The sequence below is a fragment of the Engraulis encrasicolus genome, chromosome 4, assembly GCF_034702125.1.
Source record: "Engraulis encrasicolus isolate BLACKSEA-1 chromosome 4, IST_EnEncr_1.0, whole genome shotgun sequence".
In the NCBI taxonomy this organism is placed as follows: Eukaryota; Metazoa; Chordata; class Actinopteri; order Clupeiformes; family Engraulidae; genus Engraulis; species Engraulis encrasicolus.
The window spans coordinates 51,616,798-51,642,656 of NC_085860.1; the positions used below are offsets into that span (position 1 = coordinate 51,616,798).

General features: G+C 45.1%; 1 protein-coding gene across 1 annotated transcript in view; it reads right to left on the minus strand.

Annotated features, from left to right (window-relative positions):
- Positions 1 to 516: 516 nt before the first annotated feature.
- The window catches only part of tbc1d15 (TBC1 domain family, member 15), a 42,034-nt gene continuing 16,691 nt past the window's right edge, over positions 517 to 25,859 (minus strand). Inside the window, exons 9-17 of the mRNA XM_063197672.1 lie at positions 19,029 to 19,132; positions 17,181 to 17,275; positions 15,331 to 15,447; positions 11,872 to 11,972; positions 9,402 to 9,501; positions 5,475 to 5,572; positions 4,094 to 4,210; positions 2,735 to 2,821; positions 517 to 2,512 (exon numbers count right to left, since the gene is read on the minus strand). Of these exons, the coding sequence (XP_063053742.1) occupies positions 2,282 to 2,512; positions 2,735 to 2,821; positions 4,094 to 4,210; positions 5,475 to 5,572; positions 9,402 to 9,501; positions 11,872 to 11,972; positions 15,331 to 15,447; positions 17,181 to 17,275; positions 19,029 to 19,132 (1,050 nt within the window). The 3' untranslated portion in view covers positions 517 to 2,281. The remainder of the gene's footprint in view (positions 2,513 to 2,734; positions 2,822 to 4,093; positions 4,211 to 5,474; positions 5,573 to 9,401; positions 9,502 to 11,871; positions 11,973 to 15,330; positions 15,448 to 17,180; positions 17,276 to 19,028; positions 19,133 to 25,859) is intronic.

A 25,859-nucleotide genomic window follows, 5' to 3' on the forward strand; every position in this document is an offset into this window, starting at 1 on the left:
AGGAAGTAGGAGGAGTTCCCGATTTTTCTGGAGCTTAGAAACAACATTTATATCACTCCTGGCCTGACTAGAAGCTATGCTGAAGGTGTTGAGTCACTAGGAGGGTGTGGCCTGGCTAATCTATTAGCACGTATACCACTTCCTGTAGGTTAACTTAACCGGTTTATCACTTAACTACGTTCTTCGAACATCCCCCTGCTCTACCCCTGTGGGTGGAGAGGAGAGGAGAGGCACGTCTGTACACAACCTACACCAGGTGATGGAGGAGAAGAGATTGCAAACCCATAGATAAACTAATGAATACATAAATAAGGGTTCAGTTTCCTCTGTGTACAACACGAACAAAACTTGACGCCAGTTAAGCAGCAGCAGCAACACTGAAGGTGTCAAAGCAGCTAAAACAAACAAAACAAAAACAAAAACAAACATGTGACAAAGGACAGGTGGGGAGTGGACGCATGCAACTAAATGAGTGCAAAAGGGTAAAAAAAAAAGCTGAACCAGGAAGATATGGGATCATTTCAAAATCTTTTATAGCTGTTTAGTCTGGAAATCCCTAACTCTGAATGTTACTATTTGCTTTTCAAGATCATTTTCATGAATATTTCAGAAAAAGCATCTAGACTTTTTACTCCCTTTAAGGGGTACAAAAACATGTTTGCAGGTTAAAATGTACATTTAAAACATAACATCTTATTGAACATTGTATTCAAATTACTTAAAGATGAAATGGACAGTGTGCGGGACCTGCTGCGTTACATCTGAATGTTAACATTCCAGAACCAGGCCATATATCTACTGCCAGTCCTCTGGAATGGTTCTACTTTTCTGGATCAGGATTTAAGGGTTTAATGGTTAAAATGGCTCCAATATAATTATTCTGTACCAAAAAACAATCAATTTTTTTTTTTACAAAATCCACCACATCGACAGAGGATGGCATTAAAGGACCAGTTCAGTCAATTTCAACATGCGGTTGTAATGCTCACACTACCCTGGACTTGTCAGTACCTGAGGTGTTTTCTTGCTCTTCTTCAGCGTTTTCCGAGATCTTGGTAATTGTAATGGGGGCAGCGCTTTGTTTACATTTCAAAAAAACATTTTTATTTATTCCCAGAAACATCCGAAAGGTTATGCAACATCAGAAGATAACTAGCAAAAAGCGGTACCTTTTGGGAAAATATTTGGAGTAGGCCTATATTCATTAAAAAAAATATATATATATAAGCAAACGCTGCCCCCATTAGAATGGGTCATATCTCGGAAAGGGCTTAGCCGAAAAATGTGGCATCACCAGGTACTGACAAGTCAAGGGTAGAGTGAGCAATACAACAGCATATTGAAATTGACTGAACTGGTCCTTTAAATCCTCTGCAATTTTGTCCAGCTTATATTGACTTCAGTTACAAAAAAAGACTCAAAATTCAAGAAGAAAAACATGAAATCATAAGGTACTAACTTTGATGATGACTAAGGGTAAGTTTTTGCATTTATATTTTCCTTTTATCTGACAATGACAAACAAAAATAATAAATAAATGCTTCATATGTTCCCTGGCCTATAAAACAACATCAAGAACTCTCAGGCAAAGCATCCAAATGGGAAATCAACAGTGATATAAAATTAGATAAAACTGACGCCATTTGCACCAAACTGGAAAGGTATATAATGCTATCCTATATGACACCAACCACAGGCTAGCTCTGTGATGTAGTGTCCAAAAATCTTACTCCTAAGAATAAATATATAACTTGTGAACAAGGCCTCAAAATCAACATGGCAGCATTTGTCAATTTCACTTTCAGGAACAATAATTTGTGCATGGTTAAAAAAATGCGACAAAAATGTTTAGATTTTTTTGTTACCAACGAGACAAATGGAAGGACCCCACCTATTTTTTTGACATAAAACTCTCCACTGCATGGGAAGGAATGGTTATATATCCATGAAAGAAAATATACAAGAAATTACAAAAATAATACATTTTTTTCTCAGGGCGGGGGGTCTGGCTGAGGGCCCCCCCTCCATTTTGTTATACATTCTTATTTATAAGTTTCTCTATATATATAATTTCGTTTCCTCCTCAGGACTGCTTCCACGAGGACCTCACGGCGTGAAGGTGAATCGCTGGACTTCACTCCACTTGGACTTCACTCCACTTCACGCAGGTGTGTGTGTGTGTGTACAGGCGAAAAAACAAAAACAAAACAAACAAAAAAACAAACAAACAAGTGTCTGTATATCTCTCTCTCTCGGCAAGTCCCTTCAGGCTCCTCGACTACTACGAGATGAAGGCTACTTTGTAGCCGTTAGACGTGGTGGGTTCGGACAGCTGGCCGTGTCCGTTAGAGACCAGCTCTCCGGAGGTGTGGAGAGGCGGCGTGAGGATGCCGTAGTCGCTCAGCTCCAGTATCGACCTGTCACACGGGGACGCCGGAGGACTGTGGGGGTGGAGGCCCTCCTCACCGCTCAGACGCACACCCAGGATCTCAATGACTGTGCTCGGCAAATCCTACACGAAAAAACAACCACACAAGAGTAGAGCAAGTTTAAAAAATATATATTATTACTAGCAAACTTGAATCTTTTGGCAAAAAAGATCATTCTAGATGGAACGTTCATGACTTGAGTTGAGTTATCCTGCAGGCAGACAATCAGACAGACAAATCCACACGACGGAAAACATAACCTCCTTGGTGGAAGTAACTAAGTGTCACCTTGCAGACAGACATACCTTACAGTTCTTGATTTGCAAAGAGATTGCCTCGGCTTTGTGAAGGATTTCTTCGATATCCAGTTTCAACGAGAGTTCATTGATATGCTGTGTGAAGGCATCACAATGCACGTTAGATCAGAAACTACACAAGGCCCCCACATAAGAAACAAACACCACGAGATTCATTTTCATGTAAACATATAATTCTCAATTGAGTTGTGTCCCATTTTAATCATTTTCCCACAAGTATTTTTTTGGGGCTTTTCAGCCTTTATTGTTTTTTGTGAGACAGGATAGTGGAGGAGAGCCAGGAAGTGAGCAGGGGTAGAGAGAGACGGGGAAGGACCGGCAAAGGAACCGGACCGGGAATCGAACCCGGGTCGGCCGAGTGGTAAGCGTGTGCCCTACCATATCAGCCACGGTAGGGCCTTTCCCCACATTGTTCTAGCAATGTAATAATACATGTAGCCTCTTGGCCTCACGCCTGCCTTTGGGACACATGTTGGAGAGCTGGCAGCCCTGTGCTGTGTCATAGCAACACAAAAACATGACTGTTCTTGCTCGCACATAATCTAATGCACGAATGCAATTTCAGACTTTCAAAGAATTGGTAGAGATTATATTCACTGGCTAACACAGTCCCTTGTGACACTTCAATGACAGTTTTTGCAGGACTCAGGGGAGGGGGCATATTCCTCACAAATTTCTCCCTTCATGACAAAACTACCCGAACCAGCTGCACTGGCCTCATTAGACCTGTGCATGTGAGGAGCTGTTTCCACGTAGCAGGATATTTTTACATGTGGGTATTTTTTCTCCTGTTTAGGTGGAAACGCAACATGTGGATAAAAATAAACTCCATTGTAACGGATGCATTTCAGCCCCCTAACTTTGATATTTTTAAAGCAGGATTTTTGAAATTTGGGTTTTAAAAATCTGCTTGCGTGGAAACGGAAGGCCAAAACCAATTTATCCAGGAGAAAAAATATCCACATTTAAAAATATCCTGCTCCGTGGAAACAGCTCCTGAATATATTTTAGTTATAATATAATTACACTGTATATATAAATATATAACATAATATAAAATTGTGCACTGTTTGCATCATCCACAGATAGTTCCTTTGGATACTGGCGCCTACTAAATGTAATGTAATAACCTTGAGGATCTCGTGTAATGTAATGTGATAACCTTGAGGATCTCGTGTAATGTAATGTAATAACCTTGAGGATCTCGTGTAATGTAATGTAATGTAATAACCTTGAGGATCTCGTGTAATGTAATGTAATGTAATGTAATAACCTTGAGGATCTCGTGTAATGTAATGTAATAACCTTGAGGATCTCGTGTAATGTAATGTAATGTAATGTAATAACCTTGAGGATCTCGTTGAAGCCGTAATGCCTGTCCATGATCTTCTGTTTTTCAGAGTCCAGGATGGCACAGCACACCAAAAGGTGGAAGTTTTGGCAAGGCAGCCCAGTCCACATCACCTGCACCACAAACACATTCACCCATTAAGACCCAACAGTCAGCATGCTACACGGATCCATTGACTTTCACCAGCTTAGCGACATGCTCCCTCTTTTAACTTGTCTTAAAGCAAGACAACGGCTTACATGGAAAAGTAAGACACTTTACCACCTTTATAAACACTGACCAACGATTTTAACTGTATTAAGCCCCAAAATAGTGGCATACCCCATTAAGACCCAACAGTCTAAAAAATGTAGCCTGGTGAACCAGCGCCACCCGCTGGACGGCAAAATGTTTTGTCTACGGGTGGGTCTGGCCTCACATAATGATTCAATGAAGCCAGAATGCCATGAATCTGGCAAACCAATTACAATGCAAAGATGTGTTTTGAATCAAAGCGGGCAGGGTTTTGAGGGAAGGTTGTTCTCACCAACAATCTTCGGATGTATTATGCATCGAGGCCAGACTAAATTAGACATCCACATTTAGTCTGGTTTATCAGGCTATAAAAAATGTACAGATTTCAATTTCAAATAAGATCGCCTACTGACAATGACATCTAGCGGTAGAAATAATGTCTGTATGACATTTTTATGTCCTGCAGAAAACACACACGTGCATATGCACACACACACTAATGATCAATGTTTTAAGTTTAAAGGGGCACAATGTAGGATGACGTTGCTTGCGCGGTGCCCGTGGCACGCCTGTCTCAAAATCTACAGTCATGAAAAAATGCTGTTCAAATTAACTCACTGTGAGAATGTTTTTCCCTCACGGAATGCCAGCAGTTGATACAAATCTGATTACGGTATGTAAAGCGATGTTTCGTATGAGAAGTGTTTCCCACGACACTCGTAGCGGACCACTCGGTCAAAAGTTGCATTTGGGGTTCTCTAACAGCGTTACCATGAAAGTGGTCACGAGAGTCATCGTTCACTTACTAATGACTCAAATAAGCATAATCTGTCTCGAGACAGTGATTAATTAAAACTTTTAATCCTACCTAGAGCCCCTTTAACCCATTGTGTCCTGGAGCGACATATACACTGCATTAAGGTTCTTGAGATTTGAGCTGTTTTATGAAAAATGTGGGTATGTTAGAACTAAATGAACACATTCTAGTGCAAAATGAAGGTTTTAGCTTTTAAAAGCAATTCATTTCATGTGTTTATGTGCTTCCGAGGCTGAGATATTTAGGCTTTAATAGGCAGAGGGCACCTTTTCCCAAAAAGGGCTTAGGCTAAAATGGGTTGAGTGTAATAGCTTTCCTAAACACACCTCCCACAGGCGCATGACATCCTGGTAGTGCAGCTCCCTCTTGAAGCGGATCAGGAGCCACCGGAAACAGAAGTACAAGTAGCCAGAGTCCTGCGCTTCTGTAGGGGGCAAAACCACAAAGACACTCACTCAGGTTTTTAGTTCTATTACTTACAGTGCCCTCCATAATTATTGGCACCCCTGGTTGAGATGTGTTAAAAGCCTTAAAATAAATTCAGTGTTTATTATTGCAGAAGAATACTGTCACACTGAAAATTTTAGGAAAATGTAGCCTTCAACTCAAATGAATTGTAGGAAAATAAAAAAAATCCCTGACTAAAAAATAATTATTTTTCATTAAATCACCTGTTCCACAATTATTGGCACCCTTAACAATTCCCAGGAAATACATATAATTGAAGCATTTCTGTCATTTCTACAGTAGTTTACAAAGTTTACCAGAGTATGTAGGAACATTTAATTAGTAATTCATCACTTCCTGTTTCCCTGGGGTATAAATATGACGTGACACCGAGGCCATTTCTCTTATCCACTCTTAAACATGGGAAAGACAAAGGAACACAGCATACAAGTGAGGCAGATGTGCGTCGACCTTCACAGGTCAGGCAGAGGCTACAAGAAGATTGCCACTCAACTGCAGCTGCCCATATCTACTGTGAGAGGAATAATTAAGAAGTTCAAAACAACTGGAACAGTGGTAAACAAGCCTGGACGAGGACCCAAGTTTATTTTGCCACCACGCACAGTGAGGAGGATGGTAAGAGAAATCAAAATATCTCCAAAGCTCACTGTTACAGAATTACAACAAATGGTAGCATCCTGGGGTCACAAAGTCTCCAAATCAACCATCAGGCGCTGTATACACGCCAACAAGCTGTTTGGGAGGCATGCAAGGAGAAAACCTTTCCTCACCCACAATCATAAACGCAAACGTCTGGAGTTCGCCCAGCGGTATTGGGGCTTCAACTGGGACCGTGTGCTTTGGTCAGATGAGACCAAGATTGAGCTTTTTGGCAACAAACACTCTAAGTGGGTCTGGCGTGCCACGAAAGATGCGCATGCTGAAAAGCACCTCATACCCACTGTGAAGTATGGGGGTGGGTCAGTGATGCTGTGGGGCTGTTTCGCTTCCAAAGGCCCTGGGAAGCTTGTTAGGGTGCATGGCATCATGAATGCTTTGAAATACCAGGACATTTTAAATCAAAATCTGTTGCCCTCTGCCAAAAAGCTGAAGATGGGTCGTCACTGGGTCTTTCAGCAAGACAATGACCCTAAACATATGGCCAAATCTACACAGAAATGGTTCACCAGACACAAAATCAAGCTCCTCCCATGGCCATCTCAGTCCCCAGACCTCAACCCCATTGAGAACCTGTGGGGTGAGCTGAAGAGGAGAGTACAGAGGAGAGGACCCAGGTCTCTGGATGATTTAGAGAGATTCTGCAAAGAGGAATGGCTGAAGATCCCTCTTTCTGTCTTTTCCCATCTTGTGAAACATTATAGGAGAAGATTAGGTGCTGTTTTGTTGGCAAAAGGGGGTTGTACAAAATATTAACAACAGGGGTGCCAATAATTGTGACACACATTATTTGATGTCAAATAATTATTTCTTTATGTGGGATTTTTTCCCCACTGAATAAATGCACTTGTATTGAAGGTTGGATTTTTCTCTTTTTTTTCCATTAAGGTCCCATATTATTTAGAGAAAAATAATAATAATTGGAAGCTAAAAAACACATCTCAACCAGGGGTGCCAATAATAATGGAGGGCACTGTATATCAACAGAAGTACAAGTAGCCAGAGTCCTGCGCTTCTGTAGGGGGCAAAACCACACAGACACTCACTCAGGTTTTTAGATATTAGTTCTATTACTTATATCATCATTTATATTCTTTATACATTTTATACTTTTATACTGGTGCGCCAGTAATTGCAGGGGGTGCACGGGATGTTTTTTGTGCTGAGATTGCGACCAAAATTCTGCTTGCAAACATTATATTTAGAGAAATTGAAGACCAAATTAAAACATGCTTTGGTCCCAATTGTAAGTCATTAAGGTATTGATTAATGTCTCAAGCAAGAATCATTGTAATTACTTATTTAAATCACTTTTAGTGTGGATACATGTATAGAAGTTTGGGTTGGGGGTGCACAGCTTGTCTTCAGCACAGGTAAGGATTAAGAATCACTGATCTAGATTAGTCTCACTGTAATTATGAAATGAATCTAGATTAATCTAGATTAATCTATATCAAAATGGCTCATTCAGAATAGGCACGCTAGCGAAAAAATGCCGATGTTCCATGCAATGCGTGAGGAAATGTAGGCTGTCGGGCTGGTAGCTACTCACACAATGTCTCTCATGCTTCACCTCAAACAATAACGTCTCTTTAGTCTACCACTTATGAAAAAGCACTCAAACAACACCTACCACGGCAGAGAGATTAATGTTTTCAGCATGCAAACACTGTTCATATTTAGGTCTGCTGATAGCAACAGGTGGAGAGGAGAAGCGACTGGAGCGCAGTCTGAAAGAGTCTGTCAATCAAGCGCTATGGTGACGTGCATACCCAAACTCCAAACCCATATTTACCTCCGCCAGGAGGTTATGTGATCTCCTGGGTTTGTGTGTGTGTGTGTGTGTTCGTTATGTGTATGTTTGCTGCTATTTCACAGCCTGCCACAAGGTGCCCGGGTGCGGGTGAGCACTGAGCACATAGAGGTAGAACATAACACGGATTGTCATGAAGAGGGGGGCGGGGTCCACTCCAGTGTTATGTTTCACCTCTGACTGAGCACGAGCAAATATTTCCACACGGGTCTTAATAATAATTAGGCCTACCTCCGCCAAGGAGGTTATGTTTGATAATGCTGTCGAATTACTTGCATTTGGCAAACGTTCACAATGCTGTTGCGAGATGGACAATTCGTGTAAATTCACAATGCTGTTGTGGACTGTGACTTAGGTTCACAATGCTGTCGAATTAATTAGGCTACCGTTGCCGAAATAATGTATGACTGTAGCCTACGTTCACAATGCTGGTAAAATTCATTACATCCCCTTCTCTACATTTAAAGTTAACACCAAGTTGTTTGCGAGATGGACAGGGATCAGAAAGCCCGACAGCATGCATAATAGCCGAGCACCGGCGAATATTCCAATCGGGTGTGCCTAGGCTGCGCCAAAGCAATAAGGAGAAGGACTGTCTCCTTTGACGCCAGCTCCAAAACCAGTGCTATCAAACTAAAAAGTTGCTCATCAGCAGGCACCCTTGTTCACAATGCTGTCGAATTAATTAGGCTACCGTTGCCAAAATAATGTATGACTGTATAATTCCACTTAGTCTTTAAAGTGTGATATGAAATAGCTGTGAAATTTTAAATGGTAATACGGGCATGCTGCCAATCATCAAAACCGTTTAACAATGTGACCAGCAACTTCTGACCTTCAATAAGTGCATTTATAGGACAGTGCATAGTAAGTTCCCAATAGGCCTATAGCATGTAGCACTTTGCCAATACCACAATCACAGGTGAACAAAACAGACCACAGTTAATCAAGGACATGGTAGGCCTAATTATAAAAAAACACATATAATCTAGTTACAACTTGACCTGTTTAATTCTCTGAACACACTAATGGTGTGTATAAACCTGCATAAATGACCACAGCATGACACAAATATCCTACTGTAGTCCTATGTGTCTAAAAACAAACTGAACGTCCTTGGCGGAGGTCTGCACTCTGGGTGCATTTCTAGTTTGAGAATAGATTAACGTGCGATATTTTCTTTGTCGCGCGATAAGAGTCTCACATTATCGCAGCACGTTAACGCTGATAACGGCCCGCCACTAATAAATACCTTCTTTAGTGTATAGATTTGTCTATACATTTTTGGGGAGGCCTGTATGCTTGTGCGTCTTACCGAGGTAGTTCCAGAATGCCAGGTCCAGGAGGCGCAGTAGAGCACTGAGCTGGACCAGCTGCAGCCGCATTCCCTGCATCTTCTCCTCAAAGTTCTCATGCTGAAACACACACACACACACACACACACACACACACACACACACACACACACACACACACACACACACACACACACACACACACACACACACACACACACACACACACACGCATACATTAGATAATCACACACATATAATCGCCCTGCTATACAACTAAACAATTGAAGCAACAAATATTCAAGGAAAGTAACACACAGATTACAAAGAACATAATTGAATACAATTGACAGAACAGAAGAAATAATTTTTCAATTTAATTTGGTTCAATGGTTCAAGCACCACTTTCCTTTCTCAAATGCCCATATTAAAACGTGCATGCTCACACACGCACACACCTATTCCGGTGTAAACGAATTGATCTGTTTGTGAGTTAGACCGGATCCAGGCTAGATGCTGGCCAGGGCTGGAGACAGCACAATGCCACCACTAATAAAGATCTCGTCTCGTTTTTATTTTTAGCCTTATTTGCATTACTAATGCAACACCCCAGATAAGTCTTCTCATGAGGCTGACATTAAATACCAAATGATCTACATTGACCACCTACTGTACACGTTTCATTAAACAAGCCTTGACTGTGCATGGTTAAGTACACCCATTAAAAAGTGGGCCGCTACACAGATAAGGTTTTCAATATGGATGCAGTCTTGAAGCCTTCATTCTCCATCTAAGCCAATTTACCGCTTACATTGTTTAGATGAATGAATGTGATGGATCAACAGGACTAATCCAGATATACACGTATGAATCACCAACATTGTAATCCTGGCAGATCACCTGCTGGGGTGTGTGTACTCGTGTACGTGTGTGTGTGTACACGGGTGAAGCTTATCTACATGCACTCCCATATGTTTTCATTCACATCTCATATTCCTCAAACGATTTGTCTGATCACAAAATGCTTTTCTTCAGCCCTGCATGTTACTGACGTCATTAATAGTCACATTGTCAACACAGACAAATTCAGACAAATGAATGTCCCGATGACTTTGAATTGTCAAAGAAAATGTGAATAATGGGTGCTTTTACTGATCATAATAGTGGTATTATTTTGATGAGAAAAATGACGTGTTAAACATCATCCCTTTTCATAACTGCACTATTCTTCTGTCATTTCCCACTCCATCCATCCATCCATCCATCTATCTACAGAGGGTGGTGAGGACCATAGAACAGATCATCAGATCCCCTACCAGCCCTACCCATCAGGACCTGTACACTTCACACTGATCCAAGAGAACAGTGAACATCCCACTCCCCCAGCACACAAACGCTTCTCCCTACTACCACCAGGGAGCGCTACAGCAGCAAGTTACAATGTCAAAATCTTATTTATAATATTTAGTAGGGCTGGGACTCGATTAAAATCTTTAATTAATTCCGAAGCCTATAGATTAATTTAATTAATCGAATTAATCACATTTTAATCGCATTTAAATATCTGACTTGAGAACAGTGAAAAATGTGTTTTTTTCACATGGATTTTGAATAATTACAATAAATAAGCTTAATCTAAAAATATTATTCATTTTTAAAAGCAGAGATAACTCTTCTCAATTTCAGCACGCTGTTCACCATCAGGCGTAATACTGCCCTCCACTGGTCTAATCCAGAACTATGTAAGCTTAGCTATATTATACTGTGATTAAAATCGTGTTAATTAATTAATCGCATTGTGTGAATCAAAATTAATGCATTAATGTCCCAGCCCTAATATTTAGTTTAACATTGGAGACTGGTGTAAAACGTAACTTTAAACTAGATTTTTGACAAAGTCCACTTGACTATCTATCTATCTATCCACCTGAGGACCACAATGGAAATAAGCCCTTGGGCTTTATTGTGTTATCCTGACTCTCTGTTTTTTCTTTTAGTTAAAGGGACACTGTGCAGGAAATGGTCAAAAAAGGTACTGCAACTATGCTGCTCATTGAAACTGGGCTGCCTATTGCCAAATTTGATCTTTACATGAAAGTTTACTAAGTAATAAACAAATATTTTCTAGTATGGTCCAAGTACAGTCATTTTTGCAGATAAAAATGGCTATTTTTGGAAATTCAAAATGGCGGACCATGGAGAAGATACCCCTTTTCATGTATGAAAAGTGCAATTTTTCCAGTCATAATGAATACTTAAAATTTGATGCTGGTGGTAAGTATTCATGAAAAAGGTAAAATTAGGGCAGCATGAATTCTGGAAATAAACAACCAAAAATCTCACACAGTGTCCCTTTAAGTATGTGGTGTGGTTCACTTGAAACTAAATCATGTATTTTCTTTTATTCAAGAACTGAGACTGTCAAATAAAAGCAATCAATCAATCAATCAATCAATCAATTAATCAACCAATCAATCAATCCATCCGTACCATTTCCTCCATGAAGTTGACGAAGCACCAGAAGGCGTCCACCTCGTTCTCCATGACGTACAGGATGGGGGCCAGTAGGTCACTCATGCCCTGCACGTAACCTGCAACACACAACAACACGCATCACATAACCTGCAACACACAACAACACGCATCACATAACCTGCAACACACAACAACACGCATCACATAACCTGCAACACACAACAACACGCATCACATAACCTGCAACACACAACAACACGCATCACATAACCTGCAACACACAACAACACGCATCACATAACCTGCAACACACAACAACACGCATCACATAACCTGCAACACACAACAACACGCATCACATAACCTGCAACACACAACAACACGCATCACATAACCTGCAACACACAACAACACGCATCACATAACCTGCAACACACAACAACACGCATCACATAACCTGCAACACACAACAACACGCATCACGTAACCTGCAACACACAACAACACGCATCACATAACCTGCAACACACAACAACACGCATCACGTAACCTGCAACACACAACAACACGCATCACGTAACCTGCAACACACAACAACACGCATCACATAACCTGCAACACACAACAACACGCATCACATAACCTGCAACACACAACAACACGCATCACATAACCTGCAACACACAACAACACGCATCACATAACACGCAACACACAACAACACGCATCACATAACCTGAAACACACAAGACAACGACAGGGCAGCACATAACCTGCAACACACAACAACACGCATCACATAACCTGCAACACACAACAACACGCATCACATAACCTGCAACACACAACAACACGCATCACATAACCTGCAACACAAAACAACACGCATCACGTAACCTGCAACACACAACAACACGCATCACATAACCTGCAACACACAACAACACGCATCACATAACCTGCAACACACAACAACACGCATCACGTAACCTGCAACACACAACAACACGCATCACATAACCTGCAACACACAACAACACGCATCACATAACCTGCAACACACAACAACACGCATCACGTAACCTGCAACACACAACAACACGCATCACATAACCTGCAACACACAACAACACGCATCACATAACCTGCAACACACAACAACACGCATCACATAACCTGCAACACACAACAACACGCATCACATAACCTGCAACACACAACAACACGCATCACATAACCTGCAACACACAACAACACGCATCACATAACCTGAAACACACAACAACACGCATCACATAACCTGCAACACACAACAACACGCATCACATAACCTGCAACACACAACAACACGCATCACATAACCTGAAACACACAACAACACGCATCACATAACCTGCAACACACAACAACACGCATCACATAACCTGAAACACACAAGACAACGACAGGGCAGCACATAACCTGCAACACACAACACGCAGCACATAACCTGCAACACACAACAACACGCATCACATAACCTGCAACACACAACAACACGCATCACATAACCTGCAACACACAACAACACGCATCACATAACCTGCAACACACAACAACACGCATCACATAACCTGCAACACATAACAACACGCATCACATAACCTGCAACACACAAGACAACGACAGGGCAACACATAACCTGCAACACACAACAACACGCATCGCATAACCTGCAACACACAACAACACGCATCGCATAACCTGCAACACACAACAACACGCATCACGTAACCTGCAACACACAACAACACGCATCACATAACCTGCAACACACAACAACACGCATCACATAACCTGCAACACACAACAACACGCATCACGTAACCTGCAACACACAACAACACGCATCACATAACCTGCAACACACAACAACACGCATCACATAACCTGCAACACACAACAACACGCATCACGTAACCTGCAACACACAACAACACGCATCACATAACCTGCAACACACAACAACACGCATCACATAACCTGCAACACACAACAACACGCATCACATAACCTGCAACACACAACAACACGCATCACATAACCTGCAACACACAACAACACGCATCACATAACCTGCAACACACAACAACACGCATCACATAACCTGAAACACACAACAACACGCATCACATAACCTGCAACACACAACAACACGCATCACATAACCTGCAACACACAACAACACGCATCACATAACCTGCAACACACAACAACACGCATCGCATAACCTGCAACACACAACAACACGCATCACATAACCTGAAACACACAAGACAACGACAGGGCAGCACATAACCTGCAACACACAACAACACGCAGCACATAACCTGCAACACACAACAACACGCATCACATAACCTGCAACACACAACAACACGCATCACATAACCTGCAACACACAACAACACGCATCACATAACCTGCAACACACAACAACACGCATCACATAACCTGCAACACACAACAACACGCATCACATAACCTGCAACACACAACAACACGCATCACATAACCTGCAACACACAAGACAGCGACAGGGCATCACATAACCTGCAACACACAACAACACGCATCACATAACCTGCAACACACAAGACAGCGACAGGGCATCACATAACCTGCAACACACAACAACACGCATCACATAACCTGCAACACACAAGACAGCGACAGGGCATCACATAACCTGCAACACACAACAACACGCATCACATAACCTGCAACACACAAGACAGCGACAGGGCATCACATAACCTGCAACACACAACAACACGCATCACATAACCTGCAACACACAAGACAGCGACAGGGCATCACATAACCTGCTACACACAACAACACGCATCACATAACCTGCAACACACAAGACAGCGACAGGGCATCACATAACCTGCAACACACAACAACACGCATCACATAACCTGCAACACACAACAACACGCATCACATAACCTGCAACACACAAGACAACGACAGGGCAGCACATTCTATTGTTTGTTTTATTTATTTATTTCTCCTTGTTTTTTTTTTGTACTAGGGTAGTCACGTGGAGGCTGTTGCCTCTTTTCCAGGTGAGACCTACTGTAGCACATCATGGATGGAAACACACTATGACACACACTTATCTAAGAAGCATATTCATTGCAGTGCCTTAATGACCAATTGCCAATTCCTTTATGGGCATTGGAAGTTGTACCACCTGATGTCTGAGCCCCAAAGCATAATTATTGATCCATAAATCTCTGCACTGTATTTCCCAGGCGAGATATGTAATGTCCTTACCCATAGGGCTCTGTGCTGTAATGTTCTTACCCAGGTCAAAGGTTAGGTTCTTACCCAGGTCAAAGGTCAGGTTCTTACCCAGGTCAAAGGTCAGGTTCTTACCCAGGTCAAAGGTCAGGTTCTTACCAAGGTCAAAGGTCAGGTTCTTACCCAGGTCGAAGTCGTACATGCAGTAGGTCATGAGGATGTCGTGCAGCAGGATGAGGCCGGGGTTCTCCATCCCTTCGTAGAACTTGTTTGTCCGGTCCGTCCGGATCACGTCCTTCTCTGTGAACATCATATACATTTTTTTTGGTAAATTTTAGTAGGGATTTTTGCCTTTATCATGACAGAGATAGTGAAGAGTGGGAGAGGGGGCGAGAGATGGGGCAGGGTTGGGATATGACCCAGGCAGGCGGGACTCGAACCGACGTCCCCATGGGCATGCAAGCCCAAATAAGGATGCGTGCCTTAGCACACTACGCAACAACACCACAGAAATCTACACATTTAACACAACATTTTCAAAGATATTTTGGGCTCTTATTATGACTCGTCAGAGTCTGTGTAATATATATAATTATTATATGGTGTGACGTCATCGGTCGAATGCTCCATTCATTTCAACGGGGCTCCCCAACGTTCGCACGTCTGTTATTTTTCGATAACGGACGGGTTGGTCTATAACAGACCGCTGTCAATGGCAACAAGACTTTTCACTGCTAAAGCGACTTTTCAACAAGACTCTAATCAGCTGCTGTGATAGACAACACCTGTTGTCCTGGCTACCTAGCTGTTGCCTAGCGGTGTTCCACAACGGCACTGTTTTGTTTTGCGCAGCAACAATCTTAACATTAAATAGGCCTAAAGAAATGTCCCCGCCATGTGTGAATCATTTAAGTATATCCATATAATAAGCGGGTTAACTTTCGGCGAGTCGGTCGCTTTGTGGAATAGCAGCACTTCAGAGAGAACAAGACCTATCTAAAGATTCTCTCTGTCGTGCTGCTATTCCACGGTAGCGACCTTCTCGCCGAACGTTTACCCTTACTTAATATCGTGATATAAATATTGCTGTCAAACAAAATCAAATTTCATAATATCGATTTAAAACAATATTTTTGTCATTTGTCTATACTGCCAAAAGGTATGTTACGCTAAGCGCAATGCATTCCCCTCCACTTGAGCCATTGCGAGCACAAAGCAGACTTGATACCATCATGCAGAACAAGACTGTGTTTCTCTATGACCCTCCACTCACACTGCTAAAGGGAGGGAAGATAGTGAATTGTTTACCACAGTTATTTGTCTTAAAAAGAAAAATCGTCTAATAAAAATCATGATATCAATACTGACTGAAATAATCATGATATTGATTTTTCTCTTACAATCGAGCAGCCCTACAATCTACTAGTTTTTATCAATCTGCTATTCTTACCGATGAGGCTCTTGTAGTCGCCTGCTATTCTTACCTATGTAGTCGCCTGCTATTCTTACCCATGTAGTCGCCTGCTATTCTTACCTATGTAGTCGCCTGCTATTCTCACCTATGAGGCTCTTGTAGTGGCCTGCTATTCTTACCTATGTAGTCGCCTGCTATTCTTACCTATGTAGTCGCCTGCTATTCTTACCCATGTAGTGGCCTGCTATTCTTACCTATGTAGTCGCCTGCTATTCTCACCTATGAGGCTCTTGTAGTGGCCTGCTATTCTTACCTATGTAGTCGCCTGCTATTCTTACCTATGTAGTCGCGTAGTCGCCTGCTATTCTTACCCTTGTAGTCGCGTAGTCGCCTGCTATTCTTACCTATGTAGTCGCCTGCTATTCTTACCTATGTAGTCGCGTAGTTGCCTGCTATTCTTACCCTTGTAGTCGCGTAGTCGCCTGCTATTCTTACCTATGTAGTCGCGTAGTTGCCTGCTATTCTTACCCTTGTAGTCGCGTAGTCGCCTGCTATTCTTACCTATGTAGTCGCGTAGTCGCCTGCTATTCTTACCTATGTAGTCGCCTGCTCTTCTTACCGATGAGGCTCTTGTAGTCGCGTAGTCTGGAGTTCCTCCTCTCCTGCTCCTCACTCACAGACTTCCACTGCAGCTTCATCCTGAAGTACTCGTCTCTGTGGACACACCACACAACACACGGTCTGCATTTATTTACATATTGACGTATATGTCTAGCTATCTATTGTGTTTGTATTGTATGTGTGTTTTGTTATGGTAGGCCCATGTGTTTTTATGTCATTCTGCTGTGCTGTAAGACAAATTTCCTTTTTAAGGACATTAACCCATTTTGTCCTAAGCCCTTTTTGGGAAAGGGTGCCCTCTGCCTATTAAATCCTAAATATCTCAGCCTTCGAAGCACATACAAAAATGAAATGAGTTGCATTTAAATGCTAGGACCCTCGTTTTGCCTTAGAATGTGTTCATTCAGCTCTAACTTACCCACAGTTTTAATAAAACAGCTCAAAGATCAAGAACCTGAATGCAGCGTATGTGTGTCTCCAGGACACAATGGGTTAAAGCTTTCAAGTCAAGTCCAGTCAAGTATTGTTGCTGCTGTTGTTTTTGTTTGTCTGCCAGCAGTGTTATTGGGGCAAGTCATTAGTTGCAGGTAGGGATGCAAACGATTTATCGATTAATCGACCAATGTGTTAAGTGATTAAAAAACATTAATCGCAATTAATCGACAATTCAAATGACAAGAGACCCAGGTTAAATGGGCATGTGAAGAGTGTGTTTGAAGAGGGGTGTGAATAGTGGGATTATTTAAATAACCTTTGGATTAAAGAATTGAAATAGAATCAATTTAAATGTGGTATTTTATATCAATTTTTAATGAAATTCTTTAGATTTAGTAGGGTTTTTTTTAGAAACATTGAGATTTCGGGGGAAAAACGCTGCTTATCAATTAATCGTAGGTCGATCGATAAGGCTATCAACTAATGATTAATGAATTAATCGATAATTTGCATCCCTAGTTGCAAGTCATTGTTCATATTATTTGTTGCAGCATCTGCATGAGACAGCATCCTCATGCGTCCACAGTTATTCCTGTTGGATGGGGTTCATCCTTCTTGGTGGTGTGTAGACATTTACCTTGGATACTGTGGCTCTTGATACATCACAAAGACTTATTGCCTTGGTCAAATATGCACCAGCAACACGCGCACAAAGAATTTCTCCTTTTTTGAACTCTGATATGTCACCCATAATGTTGTGTGCATTGCAATATTTTCAGCAAAAATGTGCTCTTACCCAGCTAATTGAACCTTCACACTCTGCTCTTACTGGTGCGATGTGCAGTTAATGAAAACTGGCCACCAGGATGGTCCAATTAATCCATGAAAACTTCCCACACTAAAATGACGGGTGTTTCGGTTTCATTGTCCAACTCCTGTATGTTATTGAAGTGGCCTGACATCCTGAAACACTCATCTCTCTGCAAACACCTAACTGAGTATATAGCCATGACTGAAAAATATCACTCAGTGACATTAGTGAATACCGGTACCCATTTCTCTGAAAAGTAGTACTAATAGTCCTAGCCTTAGTGGCCATTAAGATAAGTGTATGTGTACTACATACATATCCAAACGCCCTTCACGAGACCTAAAATAGACGTGGACACACTGTGAATGCATGGCATATCACGTCCTTCCATCCTCCCATGCATATTTGATAATGACATCTATAAAAACAACAAGGACTAGAGCATGCAGTAAGGAAGCCTTACTGGACATGTGGGGTGTACGTGCACCAGTCGTGCGCACGTGTGTGTGTTGGAGGGTGTGTGTGCACGTGTGCGAGCGTGTGTGGGTGTGTCGGCGCATGTGTGTGTGTGTGTGTGTGTGTGTGTGTGTGTGATCATACGTTTTCCTCCTCTGCAGGCTTTTCCTCTCCTCGTGGGTGCTGTTCCAGGGGTAATAGCCAAGCAGGAACTTCCAAGCATCTCTCCTCACCACGTGACACAGACCCTATGCAAAAAAACACAGGAACACAAGTATTGAAAATGTGTGAATTTATGGGTCTTTCTGTCATTTGTTCTTTGGAGACAGATTTGCAATTAAATGTTAGATGACGGAGTACAAAGTAGCAGTCCATGTTAAATATTACACATATAGACACAATTACGTTAAAAGTCAAAACATAACTCAAGATAGCCGTCAAGACATTACATCTTCTCATATTGAAACAAATGGTCAAACACAGAATAAAATCAACTGCAAACCTTACGATGTGTTGCTACTCTGCTGTGAGTGGGCAAAAGGCAAAACTATGAAGACGTCTGGGCCTACTCATGCGACTTAAAACCATGAAAAATAAATACAGAGGTTACGGTTACAATTCTTTTAATGTGTGCCACTTGAGTCACAATGGGCTCATTTGCTTGTGCCACTACATCTGTAGTTCATGTTTAAAATGTTTTTCATGTTGCACCGAGGCCTCAAGAGGGTTGTCAAATTGTACTGCTTGGCCTACTTTCCTTACATGCACTACTTTAAAAAAAAAACAAAAAAAAACAAGCCTTTAAAATCTAACCAACCACTTTCTCAATAAACACCAGACATGCCGCCACGTAATATACCATTCCTCAGTTATCTCCATGCCAACAGCCCTGCCCTGCATGGCAACAGATCGGATATGAAGGAAGCATCATGATGATAAAACACTGTTGTCAAGGCACAACAGGCAGGAAAAAACAGCTTATAGGTCCAATTCCATAGGTGGAATAGTGACTAAGATTCTTTAACATTAACCACGTAATTCAGAGGAAGAAAACATATAAATGACATACAAATCTTGGGACTGTTTAATTATTAAACAGGACACAAACCACAACAAAAATGGCCTCAGCCTACCTCAAGCGGGCAACATGCTAAAAAATAAATAAGTAAATTCCCATAAATATTTACGACACATGAAACATTGAAACAATACATAACGTCACCATAAAACGAAGGTTATGTATATAACCACGGTTCTATGAGTTCCGGATGACCGCCAGAGGCGGTGCTTACAGCACATGGATATCCATGCACGTCAGTGCAGGTCGAGTACTTAGTAACAACAAATTCACTTGTGACCTGGGTGACGTCACCCGGTGACCCCGGGATCGGGGTCAAAAGAGCAACGCACCCAGGAAATGTCCTCTTGGCAAAATTTCTCGTGTACACTCCGAGTGACAGCCAAGCTCTGGCGGTCATCCGGAACTCATAGAACCGTGGTTATATACATAACCTTCGTTCTATATCGTTCCTCCTGACCGCCAGAGGCGGTGCTTACAGCACATGGATGACCAATACCAACAAAGTCATGAGGAGTGCCTAACCGTCGTCAGTGCTACTGAGACGGACTTGAAGCCACCGCAGTCGCCACAGGATAATGTGGGACGACATCAAGACAATAAAACCTGGTGAAGGCGCAGCCGGATGCCCAGGAGGCCGCGCTGCATACGCCTTCACACGTACCATAGGCCACATGCGATCCAGTGCAACCTGGTCTAAAGGGCCCACGGGCTGCCAAAGTGAGAACCACAGGGGCAGCGCCAACCTGGTGGGGAAGCAAAAGGTCCAACCGCACCACCACGTAGCCGTACCAGACGGCCCGGTACCACCTCCGGGTCCAGCCTCCATGGATGAGGCGGAACACAGGAAAAAAAGGTCAGCAACAGAGTCCTGTACGATGTCCGCAAGTGTACACCAAGACCAAGGCGAGTGTCACCACCACGGACAAAGGCAGAGTAAGCAGCCGGAGACAATGCAGAACAGTCTGCGGCATTGGGACACGGCGTAGTCAAGACCATGTACCCATACCTCAAGAGGCCACAGCAAGCGGAGGCCGAGGGAAACGATGCAGGATGCCGGGGTCGGCACACACACACACCAACACCTGGAAGGAGTATAGCGTCACGAAGGAGCGCGTCCAATGCCGGCAAGCACGTAGGGTGCCAGCAGCAGGATACCTTGAGACGGCGGTCCAGGAGGCCGCAAGTCGAGAACGGGGAAAAGCCCACGCCATGACGGGAACGGCAACGTAAATGGAATAAAACCACATGTAAGGAACCGCAGCATCCAGAAGGCTACGCCACAGTGCAGCAAGTGGACGGACCAAAGGGGCGTCCAGGGATCGCTAGCAGCAAGCAGAGGGCCTCCCAGCATGGCTCAGACAGGGGTGCTGCGCAAGCCACAGCAACCACTGTGCCGTGATCCGGTTCGGCAGAACCTTGGCCAGTACTCCGGACACATAGGCCTGCAACCAAGAGCCAAAGAGGCAGGCCCGGGCAGGTGGGTCGGCCACAACGGCCCAGGGTGGCCGAGAGACGGCCAACAAGACATGGGGCACCGAGCACCCTGGCGTGCCGCACACAATGTTGCATCACAACTCCCGCAGATGAACACATCCGCGCCATGACATTGCGGCCGGGGCAGTGTGCCCCCAGGCTCAAGACCTTGCACGCAATGCTGCATCACAACTCCCGCAGACGAACACATCTGCGACGTGGCATCGCGGCCGGGCCACAACGGCTCAGGGTGGGCGAGAGACAGCCAACAAGACATGGGGCACTGAGCACCCATGCGTGCCGCACGCAATGTCGCATCACAACTCCCGCAGACGAACACATCTGCGCCGTGACATTGCAGCCGGGGCAGTGTGCCCCCAGGCTCAACACCTGAACTGGTGAGGCAAGTAGAGCGTCCAGAACCGGGCTAATACCCGGGAAGGAGTCAAGGCCATAGGTGGAGGCCTCCAGTATGCCGGCCAAAGTCTGATCGCCAAACCTGTGCGCAAAGCGCATACGGTCAGCCACAACACACACAGAGCCCTGCAGGGGGGCGTTGGTACAGAGGGAGAGGGCTGTCCGCCCGACGAAAACAGTCAGGCTCTCCGAAGCCCTGGCAGAGAGTACACAATCCCCTGGGTAGACACACCAGGAGAGAGGGCAGGGTGGCACGTGCTGCCAAGCAGCAGGTGCAGCCACCGCAACAGCCAGGTGGGAATGGCAACAAGCCAGGCCCAGAGAAGGCACGAGACGACACAGGGCGCACTCGCCCGCGATAAGTGAACCATCATGCCCCTGCAGCCGATAGCAGAACATGGGGCCTAACCATCCATACACCGTAGTAGCAGCCGTAAGGGCGCAGTCACCCACCGGCGCTTGGAAACAGCGAGGAGAGATCACCCACGAGGCGAGCTTAGCGAGACGACGAGGAACAGTCGTCAGAAAAAGGCAAAACATGCAGCAGGGCCGCCCACGTACAGCAACAGAAGCTGTAGTGGCACCATCATCACCCCTGGGGAAAGCGATCCCATGAAAACAGGGAAACATGTAAGGCAACAGAATATGGAGCGGGACCACTCCCACATACATGCCGTAGCCGCAGTGGTGTAGGCACCAAGGGCACCCCCCAGCGAGGCCATGGCGAAGTCACCAAGGGCCTACGGAGGACAACAAGCAGCAGGCTGAAGACAAAGAAAGCAGACAACTGCTTCGGGGCAGGAACGCTCACAAACAGTGGCATCAGCCACAGTGGACCACCAGAGGGCCAAGGGGCGAAACAGTCAAAGGCCCCGCAAGGTCCGAAGGACGATGCGCCAGCCATAGGGCAGTGGGCAAAAGCGGACAATAGGAGGCAGAGCGGAATCACTCGCATATAGCAGCCGCAGCCGAAGTGGCGAGGGCACCAACGGCAACCACAATCAGCCCACGGTGAAGCCGCACACGGCCAAACAGGCCCCAGAGGATGACGCGTAACAGTCCAATGATAATGCAGACAAGCAGAAAATAGGGCATGGAGCGGAACCACTCCCACACAGCAGCAGCAGCCGTAGAGGCGTAGACACCAACGGCACACTCAAGGAGCCGACAGGCGGGACCGCCCACGGCCAACATGGTAAAGAGTAGCGAGCTACACAGCATGATCTGGAGCGAAGTCACTCCAACAGCGGCAGCAGCCATGACGGCGCGGGTGCCCTGGTGTGCTCAAGAAGCCAACGGGCGAAACCGGCCACTGCCAACCAAAGCCTGGATAACGACTCGTACCAGTCGCAAGGCGATGAATAAAAGCAAGCCAGGCCGCAGGACAGGGAGCTGGACCACTCACTGCAATGCAATCATGCAAACCATGCACATCCGATACTATCACAAAGGTATCAAGGCCCACACATCAGCCTGCAGCAGCCGTCAAGGCGTAAGCGCCGGTGGCATCATCAAGAGGCCCACAGGCGAAACCACCAGCGGCCAAACACTCAGGAGGACGACACTAAACAGTCGTAGGACAGAGATAACAGTAGCCAGAGCGAGATCACTCATGCACAAGACCACCACAACGTACCGTAGCTGCCGTAGCTGCACAAGTGGCAACGGCATCAAGTAGCCTACAGGCGGAAACGCCCACAGCCAGAATGACACATTAGGACGGTGGTCAACAGCCGTTAGACAACGGAGAGATGCAGGGAACAGCGGACGAGCGGGAACACTCACGCCGTACAGCCACGCAAGGGCGCAATTAGTGCAAGCATGCAGCGCCACCGTGTAACCTATGCGCACAGAACAACGGCAGGATGTCTGGACCCCGTCAACACACCATAGCAGGCGCAGTAGCGCACGCGTCGACGGTAGTGGAGCAGCCTACAGGGCGGAAAACACCCATGGCCAGAAAACAACTCAGGGAGGCGACGTGCAAAGGTCTGAAGATCCCGGAGGAGTGTTCAGAACAGAAGGCGTGACGGAACCATCCACATAAAATAGAAATAGCCGCAGTGGTGGGAGCACCAGCGGGATTCACAAGTAGTCCTAGCCGTAGGCGAGATCACCCATGGCTATACAAACTCAGAGGGAGGTTGTCGGGCAGACTCCAGATGATAAACAAAGTTGAACACATCGGACAGGGAGTAATCATGCACACGCGGTAGAAGCAGCCCTCGTGGCGGAAACGCCACCGGCATGCACAAGTAGTCCCAGCCCCAGGCGAGATCACCCATGGCCAAACAAAACAGTCACCAGACTGGGAACAGAGGTAACGCAGCAGCGCTGTACCAGGTACATCCTGAAACAGGGCATGCCGCCGGTATCGGCGGCAGGCAACCGGCATGGCGGCAACAGAAACCGGCTACGTCGCCGGCATGCGGTGTGCAAGCGAGAACACTGCCACCCTGTGCCCTCCGAGCAGGAGGCTAGAGGAGGGGAGGTAGAACGTCCAACACTCCAAACAGCCAACACCACGTCCACCCTGCGGCGCGCGTCAGGCGGAGGGCCCACACATGGCCCAGCAACACGCAGGCTGCACAGGCCAAGCAGGTTAAACCCCGCCACAGGCGTTCCCAGGAAGGAGGGGCACTTGTGAGGGTCGACATCCATCTCCAGGACCACCCAGCAGTCGGCGCAGCAGTGGGAAAAAACCCAACATGGTAGCCAACATGGAAGTCGGTAGGCAGCCGAGGACACTGGGCTGACAAGCAAACAATGCAACATACACACTAGGGCGAGGGCACCCCAACGGAAGTCAATAAGTAAGCCAGCAGGGAGGCGAGGACACCAGGAAGGCGAGCAAACACTGAAAAGAAACACATCGAAGGGGCGAGAGCACCCCAATGGCAGCCAAAACACATGTGTACACAAGCATACAATGCAAAATATACACCAGGGGTGAGGGCATCCCAATGGTGGTCAGTAAGGAAGTCAGCAGGTAGGCGAGGACACCGCGCTGACAAGTAAGCACGGAAAATACACAACCCAGGGGGCGAGGGCACCCCAATGGCAGCCAAAACACATGCGTGTAAGCACACAATGCAAAATATACACCAGGGGCGAGGGCATCCCAATGGCGGAGAGTAAGGAAGTCAGCAGGTAGGCGAGGACACCCCGCTGACAAGTAAGCACAGCAAATGTAATGTAATGTAATGTAAGCACTGCAAATACACAACCCAGGGGGCGAGGGCACCCCAATGGCGGTCAATAATGAAGACAGCAGTGAGGTGAAGACTGCAAACACACAACACCGGGGCGAGAGCACCCCGAGTGTAGCCAACAAGGCGCCAGCAGACAGGCGAGGACACCAAGCTGACAAGCAAGCAATGACACAAACTGCACATTGCAGTTGGCACTGGGCAGGCGCTGTCCAACCAAAGCGACTCACAGTAGGGAACATAACCACAGCCAACATCACTAGGCTGTACGAAATGCACAGCAATACAAGTGCATGGCAATACACATCACAGGGGCGGAGGCACCCCAATGAGGAGACAAGCAAACAAACGACCAGGCGACAACTGAGTGATTACACAGGCAGTTGGCAGAATATAATAATACCATAATACTAAACATGGTAACAGAATAATAGAACGGTGCGTGGCCCAGTAGGGAGAACACTAGCGTCAAGTGCCCACTAACCATGTAAACAATGGAGCTGGCATGTAGCGGTGCGAGGGCCCTTTGGCGAGAACACCGGGGCAATGCAAATTGTAGATGAACCACCGCCACGCAGACAAGGAAGCCGTAATGCATGTAAGTAACGGCAATACTAGAACTTAACAGAATGCGCTAACGCAAGTCAGCCCGTGGACAGGCACAGGCTGAAGGCGCAAGTACACCAGCGTATTACCAATAAGTTAGCAACGTTGCAACAGTTCAAATAGTTGAGCAAGGATCGAACTATAAACTGAGGAGGAGTCGTGCGCCATAACCGCTTATCAAACAAAACC